Below are 26,380 nucleotides of genomic sequence, written 5' to 3'. Positions count from 1 at the left end.
GAATGCACCATGTATAGTTAATGTCATTGATGAATTGCCTGCCAGAACCGAGCAGCCTTCAAAGCGAGGACATCAAAACAGCAATGCGATGATCACGAGGATTACTTTGGATCCCTGGGAGTACTGAAGATAATACTAAGGATCAGACCGCTGACACAGGCTACATATGGTACCAGGTAACACTCTTTATCACCTTCATTTTACACTACTGTTTGTCACATGTGTGATACTGGTGTCTTCATATTTTAATTGCATTTTATTGATTGCAGATTTGAGAAGATAACTAATCTGCTTTAGGTACAAACCCCAGAGATACAGCCACAAGACTGTAAAGAGAACGAACTATAAAATGTGTAGCTGTGATGTTGAGGCCTGTAAGGACAAAAATGGTCTGGGTGAAAATGGTTGTATGTTATAGACTGCTTATGCTGTAATCACAACAAACAATATAAACACTCACCATGATAGCTTTACGCCCACTGTATCATACTTTCAATTCACAGTACTGGAAGGTAGGGTTTATTCTCACCTTGTAGCCAGAAAGAAGGTTGCATGAGACCTAGATCCTTGAAGAAGCGTGATGTCCTAAATTCCCCAGAATATATCACAGCATCTGGATGTGAATCTATATCAAGTGTCTGTCTGCTTCATGATTAAGTAAGAAGGTTTTACTAACAGTGTAGGAAGGCTAGTCATCTAGTGGTTCATTAAATCACAGTATGTTCCGTATCTTAGTCCAAACATAATGTATGAAGGAGAAAACACTGTGTTTGCACGCTGCAATTATAATGAATTTAAATGAATGTCTATATGTTCTCCAATTATAATGTAATTATCATTGTCTGCATGGGAATATAGATGTTCTAATAGAAACTGAAAGTTTGATGTTGATGGTGAGTTAACATACTTGACCTAGACCATCAGCAGATCCATGTTGTTGTATGTACAGCATGATTCCCTTACAGTTTCCTCACAAATTTAGTAACACATAAAACTATTGTTGCTATAACTACCATCCAATAACCAGGTTTTTCTTCAGGCTCCAGTAGCAGTGTGCCTCTTTACAAAAGTTACTCCAATAGCTCTACAGAAGCACAGTTGCTGAACTTTTACTGAAGACTAGATCGGTGGGGGAACAGACAAATTTCATACTTTTTAGCTTCATTCAAAGCATCATTATGTAGTCTATGGGAGGATGATTTTATGATTTTCTTGTCAATATAATTTTACAGTTGTATCATCTTAGATTTTAAACCTCATAGCCTTACAATTTGATTAGCGTATTTGTTTTTTTGCTACGCATTTAATCTTGTAAGCCAAGGATAAGTTCAGTTTAAGAGGGAGATTTAATCAGGTCTAAAGTAATTAGGTTGGTTTGTATCTGTAGAAACAAGCCTATTATATTACTGCTTTGAAAGATTTAGACTAACTTAGAGTCACAATAAAACCAATCGATCTGATAGAATAAGAGGCAGGGTGATCAGGTTATACTGGACTTAATTATTCACCAATAACAACCAGATTCTGTCATTGGCCACTGAGAAAACTCAGTTTAACCTTTAGCTTTGGGGAAATCAACATGCCTGTTTTACTCACAGTGTTATTCCTCATGTTTTCATAGAAAGCGTGTAAGACTGTTTATTCATTTGAGACCACCCATAAGCGTCATTGCTTGTTTTTACCATAATCGTCCCAAACAATCGCATTTTTAGGTCCAGTCCAACTGGATGTTCATCTATATAAAATAGTGAACTGCTCAGCAACCACCATAATGCTCAAAGTAAGAAAAATACATCTATATGCAGCACTCAAAGTGCTGTATGTAGATGTGGTAACTGCATAGTATGTAACAAACTAACTTGGGATAATGACACACTTGCTTTGGTGCAAGAATGAAAGCTTCCTCAGGACTGCCCCCAGGTCAGAGAAAAGCCAATTAGAAGATGGGAGTGGCAAAGAAAGTGAGAGGCAGTAAGACCAAAGCACTAAAGTAATCTGAATCCAGTGAAAAGGATTTTTGTGTTTATGAAATGTCCCAGAATTTCTTACAGCTCTCTCTCTAAAGCCAAAAATATTGAGGGTAATATATAACAAGTTTGGCATAAAGAATAATAACTAAGTATCATGTGTGCATTTTTCACTTTACATACAGCCTCTTATACATACCTGATTTGCATGTAAAGCAAGGGAAATTAACCCTCTCTTTAGAATATTACTATCAAAAATGCCTTTAATGAGTCGCAATTTGCATATGTAACGGTGTGTATTATGCATATGTTCTCCATGTGCATTCCCCCTCAGGTGCATACGTGGAGTGTGTGCAGAATGAGCAGCACGTTTGTAACATTAGCTGAAGTACTGGAGGCACGAGGGGGACCTCTGCTGGAGGAGGAGGTCTGGTCCTTGCTGCTGGGCACTGCAGAGTCTTTAGTGGATGTCTCTTATAAGGGTAAAGCATTTAGGACCCTCCCCACCTCACTCCCTGTTATTTTAGCCTCACATACATCATGCCTTATAACGCCATGACCATACTATCATGTTGCGCCAGTGGAAAATCTATGAAACCATTTAAACATATCGTGCATTCTTGCTTCCCTCAGTGGGACTTTAGTGTAAAACTACAGTAAAGCCGATAGTACATAAATGTTTCCTTTTTTTCAGGTCACAACAATATGTGCAGTATCATAAGCCCCACCTCCTTGCTGCTGTCAGCCACTGGTACCTTAGCATTTAAGAACTGTGGCCTATCAGATGAGGTTTCCACATTCGCCGCTCCAGAGATGCTGCAGGGCCGTGCCAGCTCAACCAAACCTGCCACAGAGAGGGTCAGTGCGCGTGTTTTCGTACCCGTATCTCACGTGAAAGTGGAAGGCAGATTTCTCAAACAGTGCAGAGTACTAGAGCCTGTAGCATTACAGCTTATTAACGACTTTAAACTCTGCAGTGACTTCGCGACGTTAAAATCAATCCAGTCATAAACTGATGTGTATCTTCTATTGAGTGGAAAATCTCAGGATGTCTGGAGCTGAAGGTCGAATAAGGTGTAAGTGCGCCATCTAGTGGCTGAAGAAAGAAAATCATGGCCTGACATCTGCAGTTGAGAGCCCTACGTGTGTACTAACATTGTCCAAAAAAGTAACTATTAAAAAAAAATTATAATGTGAAAATGATCATACATTTATATAACAATATTTCGTATTTGGAAAACCACTATATAGAATTCATGTTCAAGAAATATGCCTTAAAACTACAAAAAAGAAAGCACAATGCACAATTCAAAACCTCTGCTGCCTTTTGCTTCAGTAATATGCATTTCTGCTTTATTCATCCACTATACGGCATACCCCCGATTTAATCAATCATACTTGAAATATATTTCTTTTTATTGTTTTAAAGATTCTCTGTGCAAACCAGCTCACTTCGATCTACTGTATCTATCTTGTTCTTACTCTTATTTGCTTCTTACTGGAAAAACTTCACTCTCATTCATATATAATTATTGTCACTATTATAACACATTATGAAGGAATGCAAAAGTAAACCTGGTTTCATCTGTTGCGTAGATGCTGGTGTATTCACTGGGTATGACTCTCTACTGGTCAGTTGATTTTCACCTACCTCAAAATCAGGTAATAGCCCCTTATATAAAATCATCAGTTACTTTCTCATTAACCATCACAGCTCAGCTGTTGTAATTATTATTTAAATTCTCATTTTCAGCCGGTTCAGTTGAGTGACCATCTAAACAGCCTCCTCCTCAGCATGTGTGAGGACCTGTCTCACCGCCGGGTAAACCTCAACTCCATCCTGGAAGCCTGCGAATCCCAGGTCAAAGCCTCCATCCTGCTGCCCCCCGCCAAAGTCATCAGGCAGCTGGTGGAGGAGGTTTTTCATGAATCAGTGAGTCGGGGAAAAAAAAGACTTTCTACACTAAGGTCATGTCTGATGGTATTTTATGTCCTCATCAGCCTATTCTGTGTGTGAAATGAATGCCATACTGCGCACTAATGAAAAAAAAATGAAAGTGTCTGTGAATAGCAGGGGTTCTTTTTCCTCCAGATGGACCAGACGTCTCTGCCAGACAGCAATGTCCCTCTGAGCGGCAGAAGTCTGATGATCAGAGAAAGACTTCATGGTGAGCATGATACAGTTGAGATAAATGTTTGATTTAAATTAGGTCCATACAACACACACATAAAAAGCTGAGTCATTTCATTTAATTTCTAAATAATCCTAATGCATCCTACATAAATTTGACCTTTAAGAAGTGTCATCTACATATTTCCTGGAAGTAGCTGCAGTCACTGTTGGTTTGACTCAAGACTGTACACTGGACAACAGGATTAAAATCTTAACCTAAAGCAAGCCCAGGATTAGGATCCTGCGAGAGCCAGTAATCAGATACTGAGCGAGATGCTCCAAGCTAAAACCTCCTGCAGGTCTGTTCAAACATCTTAGTGTCTCAGGGCAGCAGAGAGGAAAAAACAGATTAAACATTGCTGCCATCTTTCATTTCTTACCTGGATGACAGGAAAGAGAGGGCCATTTTCAGACTTCAGCGAAGGAAGTGCTGAAGGTAGAAGATACTCAACGGACTCTGACTCAAAGTCAGGTATGCGTTAAGTTTGGCTGAAACCAAATCCTGAACAGAAGTCACAGGATGTCTTTCAAAGAAGTTTGTTTCATGTCAAAATGCATCACTTTAGTGTCTGGATGTAATCCCTGAATTATGCATGCTTTTATGTTTTGTATGTATTTTTGTTTAATGCGTTTTACAGTCAGAACTTATATATGTGTGCTATTTTTAAAAAAAACCATTTTTAATATGTTTTATAGGGAGTTTACCTCAAAGACCATGGAGACAAAGACCGAGAAGCTCTCCCACATCGTTGTACCAATCTTCTTTAGAAAGGCATGTATATATGCATGCATACATGCACACCATCACTAAATCACCAAGAGTGTAGAAGGATGCTATCTGTGCATTCATGTCAGCACAGATAAATCTTTCCGCTCCTCATTTCCCCCGTCCTTATTGTCTGTACTGACTTTGAGGGGACCTGACATTTTCTCGTTGTTCGACTTTTCCAACTCGCCTGCACAGCTATTACACAATCTGTCCTTCCCCACCCACCTCTCTCCCCTCAGAATCCCTCGTGGGGTTCGTCACAGGGACAGCAACTGCAGTTGGCTCGGTAGGAGTCCCCATCACGACATCTCTCCGAAGACATCAGGCAGATCTCACAGTCCTTCCATCACATTCAGCGACTCCTCGCTCAGCCTGAGCCAGAGAAAATCTAAGGTAAGCTCAGAAACTAACTGGTATGTATCAGTGACATAAGTCAAGTGAAATGTTTTTGCAGGGCACGAAGTAAAAGTGCATGCTGTGGATCTGTGTGCATGTAGCTGTATTAGAATGACAGTGAACTGTAGAGTAGTCAGTGCAGGTGAACTAAAATCTCTGTAGACAGTTGATCATTTAGTGAGGAATGACAACCTGTCAGATGTGTTTCTGCTGATTATATATATATATATATTTGTTTAATTAATTTTATTTTCCAGGCATTGGGTCCCGAGTTCGTCAGAATGCCAGATGAGCAACAAATTGTTCTTGAGCTTCCAGGATCTATTGTGGTAAATGAATAATCTCGGCTCACTTGCCCATAAGCAATTTCGGTTTACATTTCTGTTTGCTCATGTTGTTTTAGCTTGTCCTTTCTCGCATGCTGAACTGTGTCTATTTGCATAATTGCATGTATAGTATTTGTATATGTATGTACATGTACGTGTGTGTCTGTGTGTTTGTGTGTATACGCCACAGTCCAGAAAGGGCCGTTCATGTTCGTCTCAGAGAGAAGTGACTGTTGTGATGCCTAATGGACAGTACGTGGTGGTTCGCTGTGACATTAAGTCCAGAGCAAGAGATGTGTTTGACATGGTGGTCGCGCACGCAAACTTGGTGGAACACTTTTACTTTGGTCTTGCCTTCCTAGATGGTAAGAGCACATAATAAATGGGACCTGATCTATCTTGAGTGCACTGGTTGTGAGAAAGGATTGACAGTAAAAAAAAATTGAATATGTAATTTATCTGAATACCTTTCCAGAGAAAAACTGAAATGACTTTGAATCTGTCTTTCCACGATTGGATGTTTTAGTCACTTCAGACAAATGTGGCTAAAGAAGCTTTTCTTTGGCATTCTGCAGATGATGAATATTTCTTTTTGGATCATGAAACAAAAATCTCCAAAGTTGCCCCTGACAGTTGGAAAAAAGGGCAGATATCATCCTTTTTGGTGTTTCTTCGAGTCAAATTTTTTGTTGATGATATCTCCTTCATTCTGTAAGTGCTGCAGCGGTCTCACAATTAACTCATATGCAGGAAGCTCATTTTCAGAAATGTATTTAGTTAAACCCACTGTTGCCTTTTTCTTCTTCTTTTTGTTCCTCCTTCCTAGGCACAAACTGACTCGTCACCAGTACTACTTACAGCTGCGTAAGGATATCTTGGAGGACAGGCTTTACTGTAATGAGGAGACAGGCTTATTCTTGGCTGCTCTTGCGCTGCAGGCTGAGTTTGGTGATTACATGTCAGAGGTACAGAGGGCATAACGATCATGTTTGCAGCATGTCTTTAAGTCGCAGCATTATCTGTCAGTGTGTATCCTTATCCTTTTTGTGTCTCTGTTTTTAGTTATATGGCAAGAACTATTACCAACCAGAGCACTATGTGTCCAAGAGGATGCTTGAGAAGCTTGCCCTGCCCAGCGTCAAGGAAGAGTTGCCAAGACTACATACAAGTCATGCACAGATGCTGCCAGAAGAGGCAGAAATGGAGTACCTAAAGGTAACCACGCTAATAATGCATTTATTCCCACACAAGTACACAGACTCGTTTAAAAAGTAGCTTATATTGTCCTTTAGTTACTGCATGTATGCTATAGTCATAAGTCTGGGTGAACTTTTTTATTACAACTACTATTTTTTTTAATTTGACAGTTTTACTGTTCTGCTTAGTTTATAAATACATGTATATATGAGAGTTAGGATCAACAGCTAAACTCCCAGATTTTGAGTCCCACAAAATCTGAAAACCATGTGCACATCAGATTGCACAACAGCTACCAGAGTATGGAGTTATGTTCCACCGTGTGGGGCGAGAGAAAAGGCCGGTGGTTGGAGAGTTGGTCTTGGGAGTCTGTGCCAAAGGAATCATCGTGTACGAGATGAAGAATCACGTCCGGACTGTCACCAGACGCTTCCTCTGGAGGGAAACTGACTCCATATCCACTGGGGTAAAAACATATGACCTTTCAGTCAGACTTTTCTAAGCTGTGTAAGACATTACTTGTAGTATTGCTATGAAGCTCAAAGGAACTAAATAATGATTTATGTCTTTCAGCGACGTAAACTGATTATAGAGTGTGGTGGCCCCAGTGGGAAAAAGCATGGTTTTGTAACGGAAAGCTCAAAAATAGCACAATACCTCCTAAACCTCTGCTCAGCACAGCACAAGTTTCACAGCGAGATGACGTCACGACAGCTAAACCACACCTTAATCCCAGGTGGGAATATTTTGACTGCTTAAAGATTAAACTGCACAAATAAAAGAGAAATCAGAATAAGAGCTCTTCTTTGTCCAGCCTGATCCCAATTAAGTGAGAGAAGAAAAAAAACAACATTTTTTTCTTCTCTCACTGGATAGGATAAAATGTCTTAGATTGATTTATTATTTTTTTCTCATTTCTCCTGGAGATGGGATTGGTAGGAAAAACTGATCATATTTATTCGTAAATGGAAAAAGAAATGAGTACTGTGAGCAAAAAATATTGTTTCAGGGTTTAGCAGTGCTAATATTAAAAGAAGGTTTTAACCAAGCACAACAAAGAGTAAACAGCACCTGATTCTACTTTGTTTCTCCAGATGAAAACATGGAAAAGTACATATCCGCCTACAGGGGTCGTAACCTGAACTTAAGGCGGATATCCTGCTCAGAGGGCATGTTGAACCATGTAGGATTGGCGCCCGGTCAACCAGACTCCCTCTCCAAGTCCTGTGACGACCTGACTGCCAAATTGGAGGCTCGGCTCCGCCAACAGAGAGAGATGAGGAGAGAGATGAGTAGAGAGCTGAACAAGGATCTGCCCGAAATGGGAGACCTCAGGGATGTAAAAGAGCGACAGTGTTGGAGGTAGCCCTTAATAATGATTACAAGTTTCATGTTATTATCACAACAATATAGGTGGATTTAGCTAAATGTTACCGTGAACATATGTTGTAGTACGCCAGAGCTTCTTCCCAGGATGATGTCCAGTATGTCACTACAGAAGCAGGACTCTGATGCCTCATCCTCCATTCGAGGTGAGCTGACAAATAAAATAGAAATGCAACAAGTCTTTGAGTAACACACTAAATCAGCATGGAGCACCTGACACCTGTTTGGTAGCTTCTAAGTCATATTAGGTTTTGAAATTTGATGGTCACAGAGTTGAATTAGAGTGACAGTCTGGTTGTCTGGCTGTCACTGTCCCCTCACAACAATAGTTATTCTTCTTTTCAGTAGGGGCTCTTCTATGTGGAGTCCACATGTTTTCTTCATGTGTTTAGATCTAATTCCAGATTTGTTGATTTGAACATTTCTAAAGTGCGTACAAGTCTTAATGTTTTGGTCTGTTTATATGACCTAAACCCACACCATACTTTTGACCTGCCCCTGTGACCCAGTGCACAATAACGAGGCAAACATAAATAGTTTACTGCTGCCCATTTATGTCATATTAAAAAACATGTGTTTTGCAGTTGATACACCAACCCGGACCCCACCAGAGAGAGAGATAGTCTGCGTGACCCTGAAGAAAGATCCCAAACTGGGCTTTGGTGAGTTTATTACCGCAGATTTAGCTGAGAGAGATAAAATTCCTGGCATAACATTAATGCCAAGTGATTCTTTAGTAAAAGTCTTCATATTCTCTGCTCCTGTTTCAGGCTTTGTGATAGTGGGAGAGGACAATACAGGCAAACTTGACCTTGGGATCTTCATTGCTTCCATTGTGCCTGATGGCCCTGCAGAGAAAGATGGACGAATCAAACCAGGTGCAAAGCTCAAACGATGCAGATTAAAAAATATAGATACGGGATGAAAATGTATCATAAAATCTCTAGAGAAAGATACACAATTAGACTGGACATGATGTGTCAGAAGGACTTGAAGGTGATTTGCTGATTATTCCAGGTGGACGTCTCATCTCACTAAATAAGACTAGTTTGGAAGGAGTGACATTCAGTGATGCTGCTGCCATCTTACAGAACAGCCCCGATGAGGTGGAGCTCATTGTGTCCCAGCCTAAGCGTAAGATCAGCCCACTGCTTTCTCCGTCCATCCTTCAAATATTTATAAATTATTATCAGATCATACTGTGCAGAGTAGTAGTTATTTTATGGTTTTAGGTCTTTAATGCCACCTGGTTGTTTTCCTCTCAGAGTCGCTGAAGGACAGACAAAGTTCTTTGAGTCAGAGTACTCTTGGATTAGCGTTGGAGAGGAACTTCGGGTCACAGACTACCCTGAGTGGCACAGAGTACCGTCCTGGAGTGGAGGAACTCGAGGAGGTCATCACATTGTCCAGCATGGCAACTCCAAAACACAACAGGAAGCTTCACATTCCTGTGGTGCGAATACACGATGCCCAGGTTAGAACCAGTGCTCAGAAGACAGCGGTTAGAGATGATTGACTTTACTGTTTTTAAAAGAAGCAGTGCTGTCAAAGCTGATAAAAGAGTCCAATGGTAACCGATAAACAGATTAAGTGCTCACATTAATTGGATAAAACTAAGAGATGTCGTCATTCACAGGATTCGGAAGTGTCCCAAGGAGATGCACTCATTCATTCCTTTCTTTTTTAGGAATACTTTAACTATCTATTTATTTTCAGTTCAGTACAGATGTTAATTTATTTGAAAGTCATTATATCTTCAACATTTACACTGTTACCTATAATATTAAGGGCTACAGACACTTATTTTAAAACTTGCATACATTTACAGAATTGTTTTGAATAACTGCCACATTTTGCAAAACTATCAAGTAACAAGTACGAACACTCTAAATCAAAAAATGTTTAAATTTCACATGTTTTACTTGCAGAAATAACCTCTAAACATTACAATACATTTTCATGCTACTGTATGTAATTTTTCATGAAATCATTTCTTGTAATCGAACATCAATCCTCCGTTCTGCGTCTTTTTCAGGACATTTGCTCTCGGTCGCCCTCTATCTTGAGCCTTAAAACAGGCGAGCGGTTTGTAGTGGAGCTGAGGAAAAGCAGTGGAAGCCTCGGCATCAGTGTTGCTGTGAGTGAAATGTTCCCTTTTAATGAAGAGTGTTTTCCTCCTGTTCTCTAGTTGTAAAAGAAAGTAGACTTTGGTTTCTTTACTGAATCATTTTGGATAGGGAAGCTATAAAAATACAGCATGTTCTTTATGTAATGCCAAATACTTTATCTTGACTAATTTAATTTGAATTGATTTAAATCATATAAAAACTTTATAAGATCACTGCTTTACTGTCAGCCAAATGAATTTCCTTTTTTTTTCTGTCTTGCCAAAGGGAGGAATTAACACTAATGTGCATGATGGAGGCATTTACATCAAGAGTCTGGTGCCTGGTGGTGCTGCTGAGCAGGATGGTCGCATTCAAATTGGTAATCTTTTTATTTGGCACTAGAAGATATGATCAGGTGTCGAAAAAGGTAAAGGGTTATAAAAAATAAATAGTGAAAATGTGCAGGATCCGTATTAAACTTCTAAACCTGGATAAATTCGCACAGTTATCAATGATTATTTCCAGTTTATCAGTTGTTGTTACATTGTAAGTATATCCTTAATAACAGTCACCCTAACATCATCATCATCACAGCATTGTAAAGTATGAATCTGACACAAAGGTTCCTAAGCTTCCATATGCAGCATATTACATAAGTGATCGTGTATTGAACAGTAAGATAAAAAATGTCTCAACCCCAAAGAGCATAAAAATGTATTTGAGAAATTATATTATAAAACATTTGCTGTTGCTGTTATTTAAATTTTGTAAACCTCTGTGCTGTGTCGTGTTTTGTGCCTCAGTGAGCAGGAGAGACCTTAAAGTTTGTTGACATGTCATCAACCGCACACACACACACACACACATACACACACACACACATCACAAACAGTTTAGGTTCTGATGCTGCTAATGATGATGAGGTTTGTGTTTGTGCGTATGACAGGTGACAGACTGCTGGAGGTTGACGGGTCCAACCTGAGGGGCGTGACTCACCATCAAGCTGTCGAGTTCCTGAAGAGGACTGGGGAGGTATACATACATGGGCATGAACACTTGCTCATGCAATGAAACACAGTCACACACACAAATGTTCTCGTTTGCTGATATGATTACATTAATATCAGTACTAAGTGACTATCCTCCGCAGAGGTTACGTTTTTCTTCATCTCTTTAAATCCATCTTTTCGTGATCCATGATGATAATCCTTCCCTAATGAGTCTGTATTAGTTAAATTAGCTTAACTATAAAAGCATAAAACTTAACATAATGACAAAAGCACTAAAGTCCAAACTCTTGAATTTACAATTACAAGGACTTGTCCTGACCCTTTAGACCTTTCCACCTTAACTTTTTTTAAGGAAGTGTTATTCACTGTTGACAATATGCATCCAGTGAAAAAATGACAGGAACCAGTGTTGCTACACATTATTCTCTGTGCCCGCTGTGACGCTATTTGTTCCATTAAATTTATCAAACATATTAAGGGGGAGTATGTGCGTCATCTGCTCCCTATAGGTGGTGAGCCTGCTGCTCGAGAGGGAGCCCACAGTAATTCTGGAGCCTAGACCTGACTCGCCCTGCCCTGCCTTGGTCCACAGTGCATCACACACACAGCCCCTCAGGACTGAAGTCTCCATGGAAACGACCTTGAGTGGTCGAGCCAAGGACTACAGCTTTGTAACCGATGGTGAGAGGGGAGACGAAGGGGCATTTACCCTCGTAATAAAAAGAAAAGATAGACAGTGTCAGGGACACACACTCGTGCACACATGGCCCAGAGGTGACTGTGAGTTATCTGACAGCTACATTGTGGTTGCTGTCAGAGTCATCTAGGGCTGATGCCGCCTCAGTCCCTTGGGATTGCATCCACTGAAACCTTAAAGCTTCCTGTTCACTGGCACATAGCCTTCCCTTCTTTACTGGTAATAGTAGGAAAAAAAGTAAAATAAAAGGGGAAAAATGCATTACCAAATAATAATAACAAAAAAGAAATAAACATGCATTTGTGACACTGAATTAAAAAATGTTCTTAGCACATTGCTAAAGATCACAATTCACATGTTAATGCTCAAGTATTTCCTTTCATCTCTTTCCTAGAAAACACACATGAGGTGGTGCTGAGGAAGAGCTTGTCTGGCCTCGGCTTCAGCTTTTATATCTCCCAGCTGCACTCAGGACCAGACCGCGGCAGCGTGGTCCGCATCAAACGTCTGTTCCCAGGTCAGCCAGCGCAGGAAAGTGGCCTGCTGCGGGAAGGAGACATCATTCTGTCGGTCAACAAAGAGCCTCTCAAGAATCTTCCTTATCAGGTAGAATTTATATGTTTATATCAGATAGTGTATTTGTTATATATATAAAGAGCTGTAATTTTTGTTTAGTTTTTTTTTTTAATTTCTTATATTTATAAGAGGACAAGAATGTGGGTGCACAATTGGACCATAAGAAGCTAAAAAGCAAAATAAACCTGTTTGCAAGATAGCCAATGTAGCCTTAAAACTGTGTAAACCTGTGGAAGCACAATGGATAATCATGAATGGACTGCCGAGTGTATAAGTAACACAAGTGACCTTGTTCTCTCTCAAGTCTCATTCACTTCATTGTTTCACTAATCCTTTAATCTTGTACCACTTGAAATAGAAAACAGTTTGTGTCATTGTGCTTGTGTCATTTAATCTTCTCTGTACTGCCAAGAAGTTACAATGGTAATAGCAGGGTTGCTTTTAAACATATGTTGGTCAGATAGCTGTGCACATTTTAAGTCTGTCTCATGTTTTAACCAATTCAAAGTTTCTTAGCCCATCAGCCTTTTCTGTTTGTCTCAGAGGGTTTTGCTTCTGCTACGTGGAGCTCCATCTGAGGTTCATCTGCTGATCTGCCGACCTGGACCAGGAGCACTGAATGATGGAGATAATAACTCGCTGGTGAGCTAATATACTCATGAATCCCTGTAAATTCAGTCCCAAGGTAGACATTATTAGACAAACTATTGTACTTTCTGTCTGACTGTAGCGTCTTACGCCCCTCCGTGATGCTCGATCCCGGTCTCTGGACATCAGGTTGGGGGAGGACTACAGCGAGCTCCTCAAAAAGCCCTCCAACCAGGAGGAGGAGCCGACCAGAAAAACAGAGAAAAACTCAGAACTTCCTGCAGCTCCACAACTCCCAGAGAGCCAGGAGGATCTCAAGGCAGAAGTGCAGACACAACAGACTCCACCATCTCCCCCTCGCTCACCTCCTTCACCAACATCACCTACATCTCCTCCTTCACCAGTCTCGCCAGCATCACCTGCCTCACCTACCTCGCCTGGCTCTGGGTCTCCACCTGCCCCAACAGAGGCACAACTAGCTGCTGGGAAGCTCGAGCAACAAAAGGAAGCAGAAGCAGAAAAGAAGAGCAAAGATGTGGAGGAGGAGGATGCAACAACATCAAGCTCTACGGTGATGCTTATTGATGTCTGTCCTAAGACTGGCTCCAACTCTGTGTATACCAGGTAATGTTTCAGATGCCAGCTGTCATGTGTTGATGTGCATGTTGTGTGGTTATTTTTAAAACTCGTGCAGATGTCTTTTATCGGGACAGAGTTTTATTGTTAGGATGAACATGAACATTTGGCTTAATTTTAAGCAGACCACAAAATAAGATTTTTTTTTTAATCGGCAGTGGAGTCAGAGAGGAGGCAGATGGAAGTGTCACCTATTGCCTCATGGGAAATGGACTCACTATCATGGCAGATGAAGAGTACCTGACCATCAGCTCCACACTGGAGCCTCCTCACATGCTTCCCACCGCTAGCACTCAAACAGCCAACTTTAGCTCTCAAACCTCAAGTAGCTTGCAGTATCAACACCCCAACCCCACCACCTTGGCCCTCAACCTCTTATCTGACACCCCCACCACTTGTTCCCTGGTACACCCATCCCAGCCACTCACAACACAGCCTCCAAAAACCAAGCACCACCCGATCCAGCAGGGACTTCTTCCAAGTCACTACAAAGCCATGTCCAAGATCAGCCGCCCCCTGGTGCCCCCACCTCAACCTCCACCACTGACCCCTATCACAGCTCAGATTATCTCTGTGGCTCCCTGTCCTAGTCCACCTGCCCCAGTGCTGCCCCCCACACTGCTGCCCCCGGCTGCTCCGATCCAATTTAGAGAAGAACCAGAAAAGAAAGAAAAGGAATACAAAGATTACGATGATGACGAATATGATGAGGAAGAGGAAGAGAGTCGAAGAAAGGCAAGTCGATGACGTTCTAGTTTTATTTTGCTGTGTTTTCAACAATTTTAGTTTGCCTGCTATTATGTTGTATTTTTCATTTCATGATGTGTTAATTTTTTCAACTGGTGAAAGGTCAGGCTGGTTCAACACCTCAATTCTTCCACTGTTATAGTAGCTTATGGTGTTTAGCATTGTCTTGCTGAAATATGCAGGGTCTTCCCTAATAAAGAGGTGTTCTGGATGGGTTCATATGTTGCTCTAAAATCTTGTATATACCTTTCAGCATTGATGGTGCCTTTCCAGATATGCAAGGTGCCAGTTCCATAGGCACTAATGTAACCCCAAACCAACAGAGATGCAGGCTTTTGAACTCAGTCTGGATTCACAGAGGATGATATCTGGAAGAATTCCTGAGCCCATGGAGCAGGCTGCATTAAAAACAGGAATGACAGTCAGCCCTGTTTTTAATGCAGTGCTACTCTGCCCTATACTATGAAGACAGTTTGATATACCCTGGGTATCTTTCCATTCTGGATTCACTAACATTGGCAATCAGGATAAGCAGTTATATCACGCTGTTTATCAACTGGCTAACTTAACCCAGGGTTTCCCCTCTATGTTAAAATCAAAGGGGTGGTGTTGGCAGCATCTGACCAACCTAAAAGGCATGTTTCATGGATCATATGATTCTTCTTCCAAAGAAAAAGATCCCTGTGAGTGCCACCTACTCATTATTGGAAGAAATGGTGATAAAAATCTCCAAAAAACATGAAAATATAAAAGGCGTCGCCACAGATTCTCTGAACCTCTGCATCTCTAAGATGATCTTTATTAACTTAGTCATGTTACTGACCTGGTGCTAATGAACCTAATTAGTGTCAAATGTTCATCCAGGTGTTTCTTTTTAGGACCACTGACTTTTGAAGCTTTTTATATCCCCCACACCAACTTTCAAAATTAAAGTTTTCTTGTTTTTTTCTTAAAATCATGACCTTCTAATTTCTATTCTCACAGGGATTGGTTAAAGAATTTGAGCTGTCAGTGGTTCTGACTAAGTCCAGAAGTGGAAGCTTTGGGTTCACCATCACTCGAAGCAAACTAGACAACTGCTACTACATACAGGAAATATTGGACAATCCAGCCAAGGCAGATGGACGACTCAGGGCAGGAGACAGGCTCGTCACAGTATGCACCAAAACTTGTGCCTGCACATTTAAAGTAATCATTAAGCGTGTCCTGTTGATATGACAACTGTTCATTGTCTGTCATCTTTTACCAGGTAAATGGCCACGATGTTACCAGTGTGGCAGATGACGTTGCCATGACTATTCTCAGGTCATCTCCAAGGAGACTGAGTATGACAATAGGAAGAGCAGTGAGCAACCTGGTGGCTCCACCCTCTTGTGACAGCCTGCCTGATATTGTTCTACACAAGACACCTTCAGGACAGCTGGGTGGGACTTTATATAAACTTTGACTTACTGCATAGAAGCACATCAATCATATATTATTTGAATTAATCTGTGTGCGTGCCCTTTCCAGGAATAAAGCTGACAGGTGGCATTGGTAGTAAATGGCAGGGCATCTACTGTCTGGAGGTGGTGCCAGGTTCCCCCGCCAGCGAGGAGGGTAGTGTCCAACCCAATGACAAGATCCTGTACATCTGTGGAAGGTGCACGCTGGGAATGACACTAGAGGATGCAGTCAAAGCTTGTGAGATCGCTCCACGTAAAGTGAAACTAAAAGTCATCAGGTATTAATGGTTAGAGAGATAATGTTTTTAGTGTTTGCCTTTCTTTCTTTGAATGAGTCTGTTCTTGTGTCTGTTACAGAGAAGAGCAGCCAGTGACCCCCAGGGGTAAGTGGAACGGTAAGTGCTTCCAAAGAATTTATGGCATGGCTTCACTTGATCGGGACTCCAAGGACAGCTAAACAGGATAGTTTGGTTTCTATGCAGTATATGCAATGATGCATTGCTTAGAAACCAAATATGTTTGTGCTCAACAATGATAATTTAGGTTCAATCATTACCAGAAAACCTTAAAATTCTGGGAAGCAAAACAATTACTTGCGTGTAATGCAAAGGTATTTTTTAATGCTTGATCTCTTTGTTCTCTTCGACAGGTCTGTTTGACTGGAAAAAGGACAGGAAGTCCTTTGCTCGTTTTGAAGAGCCAGTCTCCCCAGAGAAAGACTCTCCTACTGAAGATGGTGAGTTTTTTTCTTTCTCGCATTCATTTATTTCTCTTTTTGCTTCCTCCAAATTCTTTTCATCATCAGCACAGTAACTAGTTACCATTCATCTCTTTGATGGTTGTCCCATTGTCAGGGTGAAGCATGAGCTTGGTGCTGACAGATAGCTCTCTTTGCAGCTGAGTGTGTGCGTTTACATGTGTGTGATCTGAATGCTGACAGACAGATCCTGGGCTCTCACAGCAGGATTAATAATTAGCGAGCCTCTGGCCCTCCACTGGCGTATTGGACTGCAAGGCCAAAGGCGCCGCACACACACACACGTACACAGAGTCAGAACCATACAGCCAGTGGTCTATAGGACAGGTATCTCAGTTGCCTGGTGACGGTGTATGAAGCGGAGAGGGTCAGTCTGAAAAGATCAGCTTTGTTTTGCTGTCATAGAAGAAATACACCGCTCAACACTTCTCTTTCAAAATGTCCGAAGAGGTGGGAGGTTGGTGTGTGTTGCTGTTTTTTCTCCATGTGTCTGGTTTTGAAATTTATTTTGATGCAGAAGGTCGCATGGATGCAAATCGGTAGAGAAGGAAAGTTCCACTGCTGGTTTAGAGCCAAACTCCAGAAGTTCCCTTTGTTAAACTTGCTTGATGTTTTCTAAAAGCATAATAATGTACGTGTTAACACTTTTTTTTGTCTGAATGGGCTTTTTTTCAGCTGAAGCTGTGTATCAGACTGCTGGACAATTCAGATGTCTCTCTCTCGGCCAAGAACAGGATGTAAGTTTATTAACAAATGTATGTTCTGTCCAATAGCCTAGTCTTTTCTCCTGTACACCTTCTGCTTTGCTTAAACAAGTGTCCGTCTAAGGGGACACTGTAACATGAGTCTGCTTAGTGTCAATCTGCTAATGTATTCACTATCTGTGTGTTTGACAAGCATTCTTTACTCTTCATTTATGTACACGACACAGTGGCAATTTTTTATGTAGAATACAATCTGGTAAATCTTGTAAATACACAGCTATAAAACTGATAAGAGAATCTGTTTCCTTATTTCTCAATTCTTGTCTTCTTAGAATTGCATCATGCAAGTGGAGTTCACTAAACCAGAAGGAGGAGGTCTCGGCTTTGCATTGGTTGGGGGAACAAATGGCAGCATGCTCAGGGTGAGAGAAATTTGCTCAGGTGGAGTAGCTGAGCAGGACGGTCGACTGAGAGTGGGAGATATTCTGTTAGAGGTAACAACACAACGTATGTAATGGAATTAATTTTTTTTTACCGCCGTAGTCGGGGGGGAGGCTTTGATTTTCTTTGTGCCCATGCTAGGTGAATGGTGTGATTGTGTCTGGACTGAGCCACAGTAAGGTGGTGGAAATCCTACGCAAAGCTGAAGGGACTGTGCAGCTCACCATCTGCAGAGACGTCCTGCCCCTGACCTACTCCGAGTCACCTACACCGCCCAACATGTCAGCTCAAACTGAAGCTATTTTAGCTGAGCAGCCTGCTCTTGTGTCCAACCCTGATAATTGCTCTTCACCTGACCTCATGCTGAACAGGCCAGTGGACCGCCCCCCTGGTATGCTCTCTGACAAATACATTTCCTAAGCTGCGCTAAATTTTATGGTAAAAGATGTAAAAATCCATATTTTGTGTCTAATTAGGCATAACTACAATTAGAAATAGTATGTTTATAGTGCCTTACACATAAGTTAAGATCGCTTTGAAAACCAGATTTAGTGCCGTAAGATATACTTATAAATTGTCTCTGACTTTCACCTTACTACTGGATCATTTGTTGGTCATTAGAAGAAATCTAAAGCATAGTGGATCACATGTTCAATCATGCCTTAAAATCTCGATGGTGTCCAGACTTTTACAATGTGTAGGTGGTAATTTGTTGACAGTCTACTCTCACACGTTTTTAAAAATATTATTTCACTTTCCAATCCCCTAATATCAGGCTATGATACCTACTAGGCTCTTTATTTACTGTCATTACAACTCTTTATTGAGACATAAAGTCAAATCCCTCTTTATCTCCTATTATTAGAGGCTCACACTTTCTTAGAGGGTAATTTGCAACACATTACAGCACAACAGTAGTGTCAAATAAGCTCATGCAAAGTCTTGAATAATGCCTAATGAAGGTATGGCTTGTAAAATTTGCCTAATAAAAACATTATTTCTAGCTCTGTGTAATTTGATACAAATACAGCTTCTTATGTCTTATTAGGGTACTCTAAAATAAAGTGTGGCCCCTTCTTATTATTAAGGATTTGTAGAAAGCAGATGTTTAAAACAAGCTGTACGCTGTTTAAAAAAAAATCCTAAAAAAACAGTAATATTCTGGCAGCTGGGGCGCCAAAATAATACCAGAAAATAACTTTCTCATAAAAATACGGTTATTTTCAGTAATGACAATACAGTTTGTTGCCCTAATTTTACATGGGATTTTGCCTTTTTCAAGTGCTTCTAAACGTTAAATTAGGAACATTTTAATGTGATTAAACAATGAAATTACCTATAAACAAGGTCAATGAATGTGGCAATATGAATAATAATACTTAAATGTACAGAAATATACAGTTAACAGTTGGTTTAAATAATAATAATGGATTGCATTTATATAGAGCTTTTCGAGACCCTCAAAGCGCTTTACATTACAATTCCACTATTCATTCACTCACTGGTGGAGGCAAGCTACAGTTGTAGCCACAGCTGGGGCAGACTGACAGAAGCGAGGCTGCCATATCGCGCCATCGGCCCCTCTGGCCATCACCAGTAGGTGAAGCGTCTTGCCCAAGGACACAACGACCGAGAGTGTCCGAGCCGGGGCTCAAACCGGCAACCTTCTGATTACAAGACGAACTGCCAACTCTTGAGCCACCATCGCCCTAAATATTTGATGTAAAAAAAAGTTCATAAGAATCATTTTATATATTTTTCTATAGTATTACATTTGAATTTAACAGTTCAATCTTTCAAATAATGGACAAATATTTATAAAATTATGATACATTTGTGAATGTATTTTAACAATCTAAATATGCATATGTTCAGACAAATATATTTAAAAAACAAGAAAATTATGTTTTATTACATTTACAGTGATTTTATGTTATTTTACATTTGAAATGTGAAATCACAGTCTATTTATGTAAATTTAATGATATTCTAGAAAAACAGTACAGAACTGTAAAATACACAGTACAATACTTTTATATTACAATTTTTTTTACAGTGTAGAATCTTGTTATTTGTTGACATTTTGTCTACGTTTGCTGTTTTAGAGGCAACGTCAGACCCTGTGGTTAATGAAGCAGATGTTGTTCTAACATCGCCCCCTCCCTCACCTCACCTACTGACAGTTGTAACAGATGAGACTACAGGTAAACAGGTAATGTGGACACTAACAAGCATACAGAAGTGTGCAAAAGTCTTGAGCAACTTCTCATTTCTTTAAACTTCAAAGTAGCCAGACTTTCTTGTAATTTTTAAAGTGGTCTTGAGCAATCGTTCTCCAGCTTTCTGAAGGTCTATCAGAGATTTCTTTGGACATTGGCTGTTTTTTTACTCATTTTCGCTCCAGTCCCTGTACCTGATCATGTTCAGCGGGATGTTTTTTGCATGTTAAGTCATTTAACCCTGACCTGTGAACCTTAAAAAGGTGCCTAATCAAGGTTAACATGAGAGATACATCTCAGTTGATCTGTCTACTGTTTGCTGAAACTTGCCTAGAAATCGTCTCCAAGGAAGAATAAGTGTCACTTACCCATTCTTGAGGAAAGGGAACAGGGAGAAGAGCCAGAGCTATGGAAAATTACACAAGAAGTGGACTGAAAATCAGTGCCAACTGGTCTTATGACATGATGAGCGCAAATTTGAAAGTTTTGATTCAAAGTTTTATCAGTGTGTACAAAGGAGGTCAGGAAAGAAGCACAGCAGAGGTTTACAGCCAACTGTAAAACGTGGTAAAGCTCCTGTCATTGTGGCTGCATTTCAGCTTTGGGGGTGTTGGGGGGGGGTCTTCTCAAAATTGATGGACTTATAATTCCAGAAAAGTACAATTCATTACCATTTAATACTACCTGGAAAGCATCTGATTGGGAAAGGCTTTCTTTTTCAGCATGACCATCATCCCCAAAACACTAGCAGTGCAGAAAAAACATACCTGGATAGAAAAAACATACATTGAAACACTGTCATTCATAGATGGGCCCAGATGAGCCCAGACCCTCAACAGTATTGAAGCAGTGTAGGGAACAGAACAAAAGCAGCCAACATCCAAAGAAGAGCATCGAATGTCCTTCAAGAAGCTTGGAGAACTATTCCCAAAGATACAAGAAGCTTGCCTAAGACAGTTCAGGCTGTGTTAAAGAATAAAAGTGGTGATACCAAATATTGACTTTCAAGCTCATTACAATTGTACAAACTCTGTTTTTGTCTTGTATGCAGCATTTTCCATGTGTGGTTGCTCATGTTTCAATACCTGACTGCACCTATTTCTCATTTTCCTAGTAAAATAAAAAGAAAAGACAGCCCAAGACTTTTGTACAGTACTGTATATAAACTAACTGCAACATTATTAACTGTTAAAATTAAATCGTACCCTTCTTTACATCTTTACTAACATCTGCTGCTAACATCTTGCTCCTCCCCTCTGTTGCCTCCTCTGGCTTTTTGTCTGTGGAACAGGAGAGCTGTAACAGCACCCCTTCTCATCAAGCTTGCTGCCCATCCCTCAGTGTCACTGACATGTTGCATGGAGCTTCTGACAGGTAGTACTACTCTCTTGTATTGTCTACATATTTCGTGTCCTCTTCTTCAACCCCCCTCCTCCTGCATCTTTGTATGCTGGAGTACCAGCATTATCCATAAGGAGGCAGCAAAGAGCAATACATAAAAGATGACTGTGGGATAAACGTTGATGCTTGTGAACTGTGATCCCCATTAGAAGAAAATGTCAGTTAGTGTAACAGCTAGGAAGTGTATAGTACTATTCCATGCAGGCTTAAAAAAAGAAAGGTACAGCAGTAGTAAAAATATATTTTAGCCTTTTGTTTATACTGTATTTTAGGTGGAAAAGTCGCAGGGAAAGGAAGCTCAGCCTTGCATGATTTCATCCCTTCCTACCGAAGACTAAAAATGGTCTGGTCTCACCCCTGCCCTGCCCCCTGACTCCCCCAGGAAACAAATTATGAGCAAACTTTTGGACCACTCCTGCAAAGACATCCGGAAACCCCAGTCAGACGGCTGGAGCAGTGAAGATGATGATGACGATGTATTCAGCACCAAAGGTCAGGAAATGGCCTCATCCCAAACAGGTGCTTGTTTCTCTAGTACTGTAATGACAAGTCTGAGTTAAAATACATAGATGTTTGCATTAAAGGGTTAAAGTGACCCTTGTCTCCACTTCTTTCAATCTATATTTTTCTCAGGCCCACCCATAGTATCAGAGGAGGAACTGGCCAGTCTAGCTCTTATTACCCCTGCAAAGACCAGCCAGTACTCAGGCTCCAGAGTCAAAGCTCTCATCCAGATTCTCCAGCATCAACTGGACCAGTATGAACTGGTCAAAGAGTTCATGGTTTGTATGCACTACTTGTAAAATGTGCCAATTACGTCTTCCACAATGACACTGGATTTATAAAAAGGAAGTTATTATGTAACTTACTACAATATGGGTTCCACTGTGGAGCTGCAGACAAACATCCATGCTGTAGAAAATCAGCATTTATTAAAATGGTGCATTATCTTAAGTTATTATGGTTATTATGTCCATGTTTATACTAAAGGCTCTGGAGCATCTGAAGCCTTCTGACAACTGTCTAGTGGGAAAAGCTCCTGAGAACAGAGACAAGAACCGCTACAGAGACATCCTACCCTGTAAGTCGAGTGTAAACGTTTAATTTTTTTTATTTATTCAAACCTTGCAATTCATTTTATGTTCCCGTTTTTGGGGGTTCCGTCTTTCTCATTGGTGGTTTAAAGCTCGTAAAAACGAATTCTCAGGGACTTGGCATTTCATTGTTTCATTGCCTCACTTTAAGCTGACTCTAACAAAGAAGGGGGTGAAGATGTTTGTTTACAGCAATTAAGCAATTTAATTTACACAGAACAAATTATTTCTCAATAACTCACTGGTACCACACTTATAATTGTCTCTGAGTCTGCCAAGTATGTGATGTTGTAATTATCTAGGATTTATATTTTTAATAAACGAAGGAGCATCAGGAACAAATAATATTACAAGCTGTGTTATCACCACGAATTCCAGAGGTTTGCTGTCTGATTTGTGGTTAAATAAACAATAGAATTAATCACTACCTCATAAACTCGCAGCGTCCTTGACTTCTTAGTCAGATGCACCGCTCGCTCATCACGTCTGGTTTCAAAACATCGAGATGCTGGTGATAAAAATGCTCAAATCAAGGCTTCATTAACCACTGAGTGACATGTAAAGTCTGTGGCTCAAACTCAAAAACACACAGAGACTATTTTTTTGTGTTGTTTTTGCTCTTTCTTCCTTTAGATGACAAAACTCGTGTTGTGGTTGGAGAGAACCAGGACTATATCAATGCCAGCTACATCCGCATGCAAGTTGGCGATGAAGAGTTCTTCTACATCTCCTGTCAGGGCCCTTTACCTTCCACTGTGCAAACCTTCTGGCAGATGATCTGGGAAAATAAATCTGACGTCGTTTCCATGATGACCCAGGAAGTAGAGCGGGGAAGGATTAAATGTCACAAATACTGGCCAGAGAAGCTGGGTGTGCCTTTGGATGTAGGCAGGTACCAGCTTCACCTCGAGAACCAACAGTACCTGGAATACTTCCACATCAAGATCATCCGTATGGTGGAGAGTGAGGTGAGAAATAGGCACTTTCTTTTCTGACTTCCTGAAAAAAATGAATAAATACAAGTTTTGTGCAAAAATTTGATGAATTGCCATTCCAGACTGGCGAAACACATTTTGTTCGACACCTGAAGTTCACACACTGGCCTGACCACGGTGTGCCGCACTCCTCCGAGCAGCTGGTTCGCTTCATCCGCTACCTAAGGGCGGTGCACCATAAAGGGCCCGTCACTGTGCACTGCAGCGCTGGCATCGGACGCACAGGAGTTCTTATTTGTACTGACATCATCCTTAGCCTCATCGAGAATGATTTGCCTGTGAGTGGAATCCACTTTGATGGGTTTTCATTGGCATTTAGTGGTTTTAGTTATGCGACTGGCACAGTTCTAAAGATGGCACTTATCTATCACATTCCGGAAAAATAAAAAACAATTATCAGATGTGAAATTTTTCACATAGGTCAGCAGGGGCAGATCCTATTATCACTGGCTATTCTTAAACCACCGCTGTGCCAAAGTGCGACCCAGCAGCTTCATTAATCACTGTTATTTGAAATAAAACATGCATGCATTTTCATCTGTGCTTAACAGCTTTCTTTTTTTACCTTTAGATTAATGTAAGCAACATTGTGAAAGAGATGAGACTTCAGCGACACGGGATGATTCAAACCAAGGTCAGTGCCAGCAGAAGGGTTAAAATTCAAGCGTTGGAATAGATGGTAACCAAAATTAGACGTGTCCTTTGTCCCCCTCATTTCAGGAGCAGTACCTCTTCTGCTACAAAGTCTGGTTGGAGGTTTTACAGGGGATTTTAGAGCTTCACAGCAGCCAGTGGCAACCAGAAGACCCAAGAAACCACAAAGTAGTTTGAGAATGTTTCCACCGTACCTGTAAGAAACAAGCTGTGAATGTTCGACCACGTGCAGTCGCGCCCAGCAGAGCGATACGTCGATGATACAGTTTTACTTTGGCTTCCTTTAGTTTAGCCGGCTATAATATGCAATCTGTACTTCTCAGCTTTGCTACAATGATTTCAACTGACTTTGTCTGTGTATGTGTTCTTGGTGCTGTGATTATCTCACGTTATTTTAGATCACTGAGGTTGTTTTGCCTTTTCAGGTTTAGTGATTTGCCTTCTGTCTCAAACATTGTGGGTTTTTTTTAATATAATATTTTTCTCCATGTTCTTTACATTTTTACGTTGCATGTTATTTTAAATCTGGTAATATTTACATCTTGGCAGTAATGTCATCAAAGTGCACAAGTGTAAGATCATCATACCAAAGTTAATGTCTGTTTCAAACCTCGATGAGTAGCATTTGATTCAAGATTGTGTTATGATTTCATTTAAGTGCATTTGTACCCTGCAAAAAAGGGTATTAGTAAAAGAACAATGTTGATTTTCTTTAATTAATCATCTAAGGGAATGAAAAGCATCAAGTGCCTTGGAAAGATACACATCACTTGCTCCATACTGACCCCAGCCCACTTGTCTGAAGCGGTCAGGGACGGAGGACAAGAAACAGATTTGAGAGCACCTGATAGTGGTTGGAGTGAACGAGCAGCTTTTGGTCTGTTTGTAAGGTGGACTTTGGTTAATTCAAACCAGAGGAACATCACATCTCACCTTTTCGTTAAGTTGTACTTCTGAAACAGTGTGGTGTTCACACACTGCCTTCCGGTCTTTTTTTTTTTTAATTTGTGTGCTCATTTTATACAATATCTATCACAAAGACAACATTTTATTAAACATTATCATAACTTGGTGATCCCAAATACAGATAAAGAATGACCCCACATAACAAATTTTTGAAAATTCATAAATTTTCAATTCACTATTTTGCTAAAATTTGGACACTAAATATTCCCTTTTTTTTGTAAAATGTACAAAAATGATTTAGATGTAATTTAAATTATTAGTTGCTGGGCTATTACATGTAATTTGTTACGTGATAGCATCCTTTCTCTGTATTCTGTAGCTATTTTAATACAAACTCAGCCAAAAATGCAAAAAATATTCAGAGGTTTACAAACTTTCCATTTTGCCACTTTAGATATTGTACAAAGCAACGGTCAAAGTCAAATCTAAAATGATTTCTAGCTGCTGGTTTGAACCTCAACCTTTGGATGTCACTGCTTGTGAGCTTTGTTCCTGTAGCTGCTAACAAACACACACCAGCTCTCTTATTGCATGCAGACTCTTACAGTACAGCCTGGAGTTTGACAAAATGACTTGAACATGATCAAAATGTTGAATGTAACAAAGCAATACTCCTGAGGAGGAGGGAAACTGAATGTCTGAATCTCTTACCCAATTTTCCAAACTGTTTGGAGCATGTTGGTTAGACATATGCAGTACTGTACTTTTGCCATGTGGATGGCCATGCAGAGCCATCAGCCTCTGTACTGTGTATGAAACATCTTTTCACTCCGCGCTGGTTGGTTGGTTGGTTGGTTGGTTGGTTAGTTGATTGGTTGGTTGGTTTCCAACGATAGCTAACCCTCTGTTATGTGCAAGTTCGTGTTCTACTTGAAACTCTGATATGTTTGAAAACAGTTATTCTTCAAAGAACAAAAGAAAAGCACATTTTGCATTCATCTGTGAAAATGCATCTTGTACAGTCAAGCAAGTGCTTATGCGTAGCATTGTGAAATATAATAACCTCTAATTGCACAACTGCTTATTTATGCCAAATTAATATCTTGTCACTGTACCAGCCACTATGTAACCAATAACTGAGAACAATGTAATACCTCTCTCTTTAATTAAAAGCTATTCTGAAACTTG

General features: G+C 40.4%; 1 protein-coding gene across 8 annotated transcripts; it reads left to right on the top strand.

Moving 5' to 3' along the window:
• Window positions 1-38: 38 nt before the first annotated feature.
• ptpn20 (protein tyrosine phosphatase non-receptor type 20) lies at window positions 39-26,380 on the top strand. 8 transcript variants are annotated; one of them, XM_019366549.2, is made up of 47 exons: window positions 39-176; window positions 2,302-2,449; window positions 2,662-2,825; window positions 3,564-3,629; window positions 3,721-3,900; window positions 4,060-4,135; window positions 4,532-4,612; window positions 4,837-4,912; window positions 5,149-5,302; window positions 5,563-5,634; window positions 5,822-5,996; window positions 6,207-6,342; window positions 6,458-6,596; window positions 6,694-6,846; window positions 7,109-7,294; window positions 7,402-7,564; window positions 7,923-8,190; window positions 8,281-8,360; window positions 8,799-8,876; window positions 8,985-9,092; window positions 9,232-9,348; window positions 9,480-9,688; window positions 10,250-10,351; window positions 10,608-10,701; window positions 11,269-11,354; window positions 11,842-12,013; window positions 12,424-12,635; window positions 13,149-13,247; window positions 13,336-13,817; window positions 13,988-14,564; window positions 15,561-15,731; window positions 15,826-16,000; window positions 16,089-16,299; window positions 16,379-16,416; window positions 16,671-16,757; window positions 17,454-17,515; window positions 17,815-17,976; window positions 18,065-18,314; window positions 20,029-20,135; window positions 21,434-21,516; window positions 21,926-22,062; window positions 22,177-22,325; window positions 22,534-22,624; window positions 23,271-23,605; window positions 23,695-23,910; window positions 24,204-24,266; window positions 24,353-26,380. In XM_019366549.2, the coding sequence occupies exons 2-47, from the start codon at window positions 2,326-2,328 to the stop codon at window positions 24,461-24,463; spliced, it is 7,077 nt and encodes a 2,358-aa protein (XP_019222094.1). In that variant the 5' UTR covers window positions 39-176; window positions 2,302-2,325; the 3' UTR covers window positions 24,464-26,380. The 8 variants fall into 8 exon arrangements, 6 of the variants coding, with proteins under 6 accessions (XP_019222094.1, XP_019222096.1, XP_019222097.1 ...); XR_002064282.2 differs by lacking the exons at window positions 22,177-22,325; window positions 22,534-22,624; window positions 23,271-23,605; ... (1 more) ...; window positions 24,204-24,266; window positions 24,353-26,380 and having other exon boundaries at window positions 20,029-20,127; window positions 21,926-21,990; XR_002064281.1 differs by lacking the exons at window positions 21,926-22,062; window positions 22,177-22,325; window positions 22,534-22,624; ... (2 more) ...; window positions 24,204-24,266; window positions 24,353-26,380 and adding an exon at window positions 21,816-21,876 and having other exon boundaries at window positions 20,029-20,127.

The sequence above is a fragment of the Oreochromis niloticus genome, linkage group LG13 (assembly GCF_001858045.2).
Source record: "Oreochromis niloticus isolate F11D_XX linkage group LG13, O_niloticus_UMD_NMBU, whole genome shotgun sequence".
NCBI classification, from domain to species: Eukaryota; Metazoa; Chordata; class Actinopteri; order Cichliformes; family Cichlidae; genus Oreochromis; species Oreochromis niloticus.
The sequence above is the reverse complement of the archived record's forward strand: the minus strand, read 5'-3'. Positions and strand labels throughout refer to the sequence as shown.

What these genes read in the sequence shown, in the direction of transcription:
- ptpn20 (XM_019366549.2), top strand. Translation starts at nt 2,326, where the DNA reads ATGAGCAGCACGTTTGTAACATTAGCTGAAGTACTGGAGGCACGAGGG. An exon ending in AGTGGATGTCTCTTATAAGG is followed by an intron (nt 2,450 to 2,661) that starts GTAAAGCATTTA and finishes CCTTTTTTTCAG; the next exon opens with GTCACAACAATATGTGCAGT. An exon ending in TGCGAATACACGATGCCCAG is followed by an intron (nt 9,689 to 10,249) that starts GTTAGAACCAGT and finishes CGTCTTTTTCAG; the next exon opens with GACATTTGCTCTCGGTCGCC.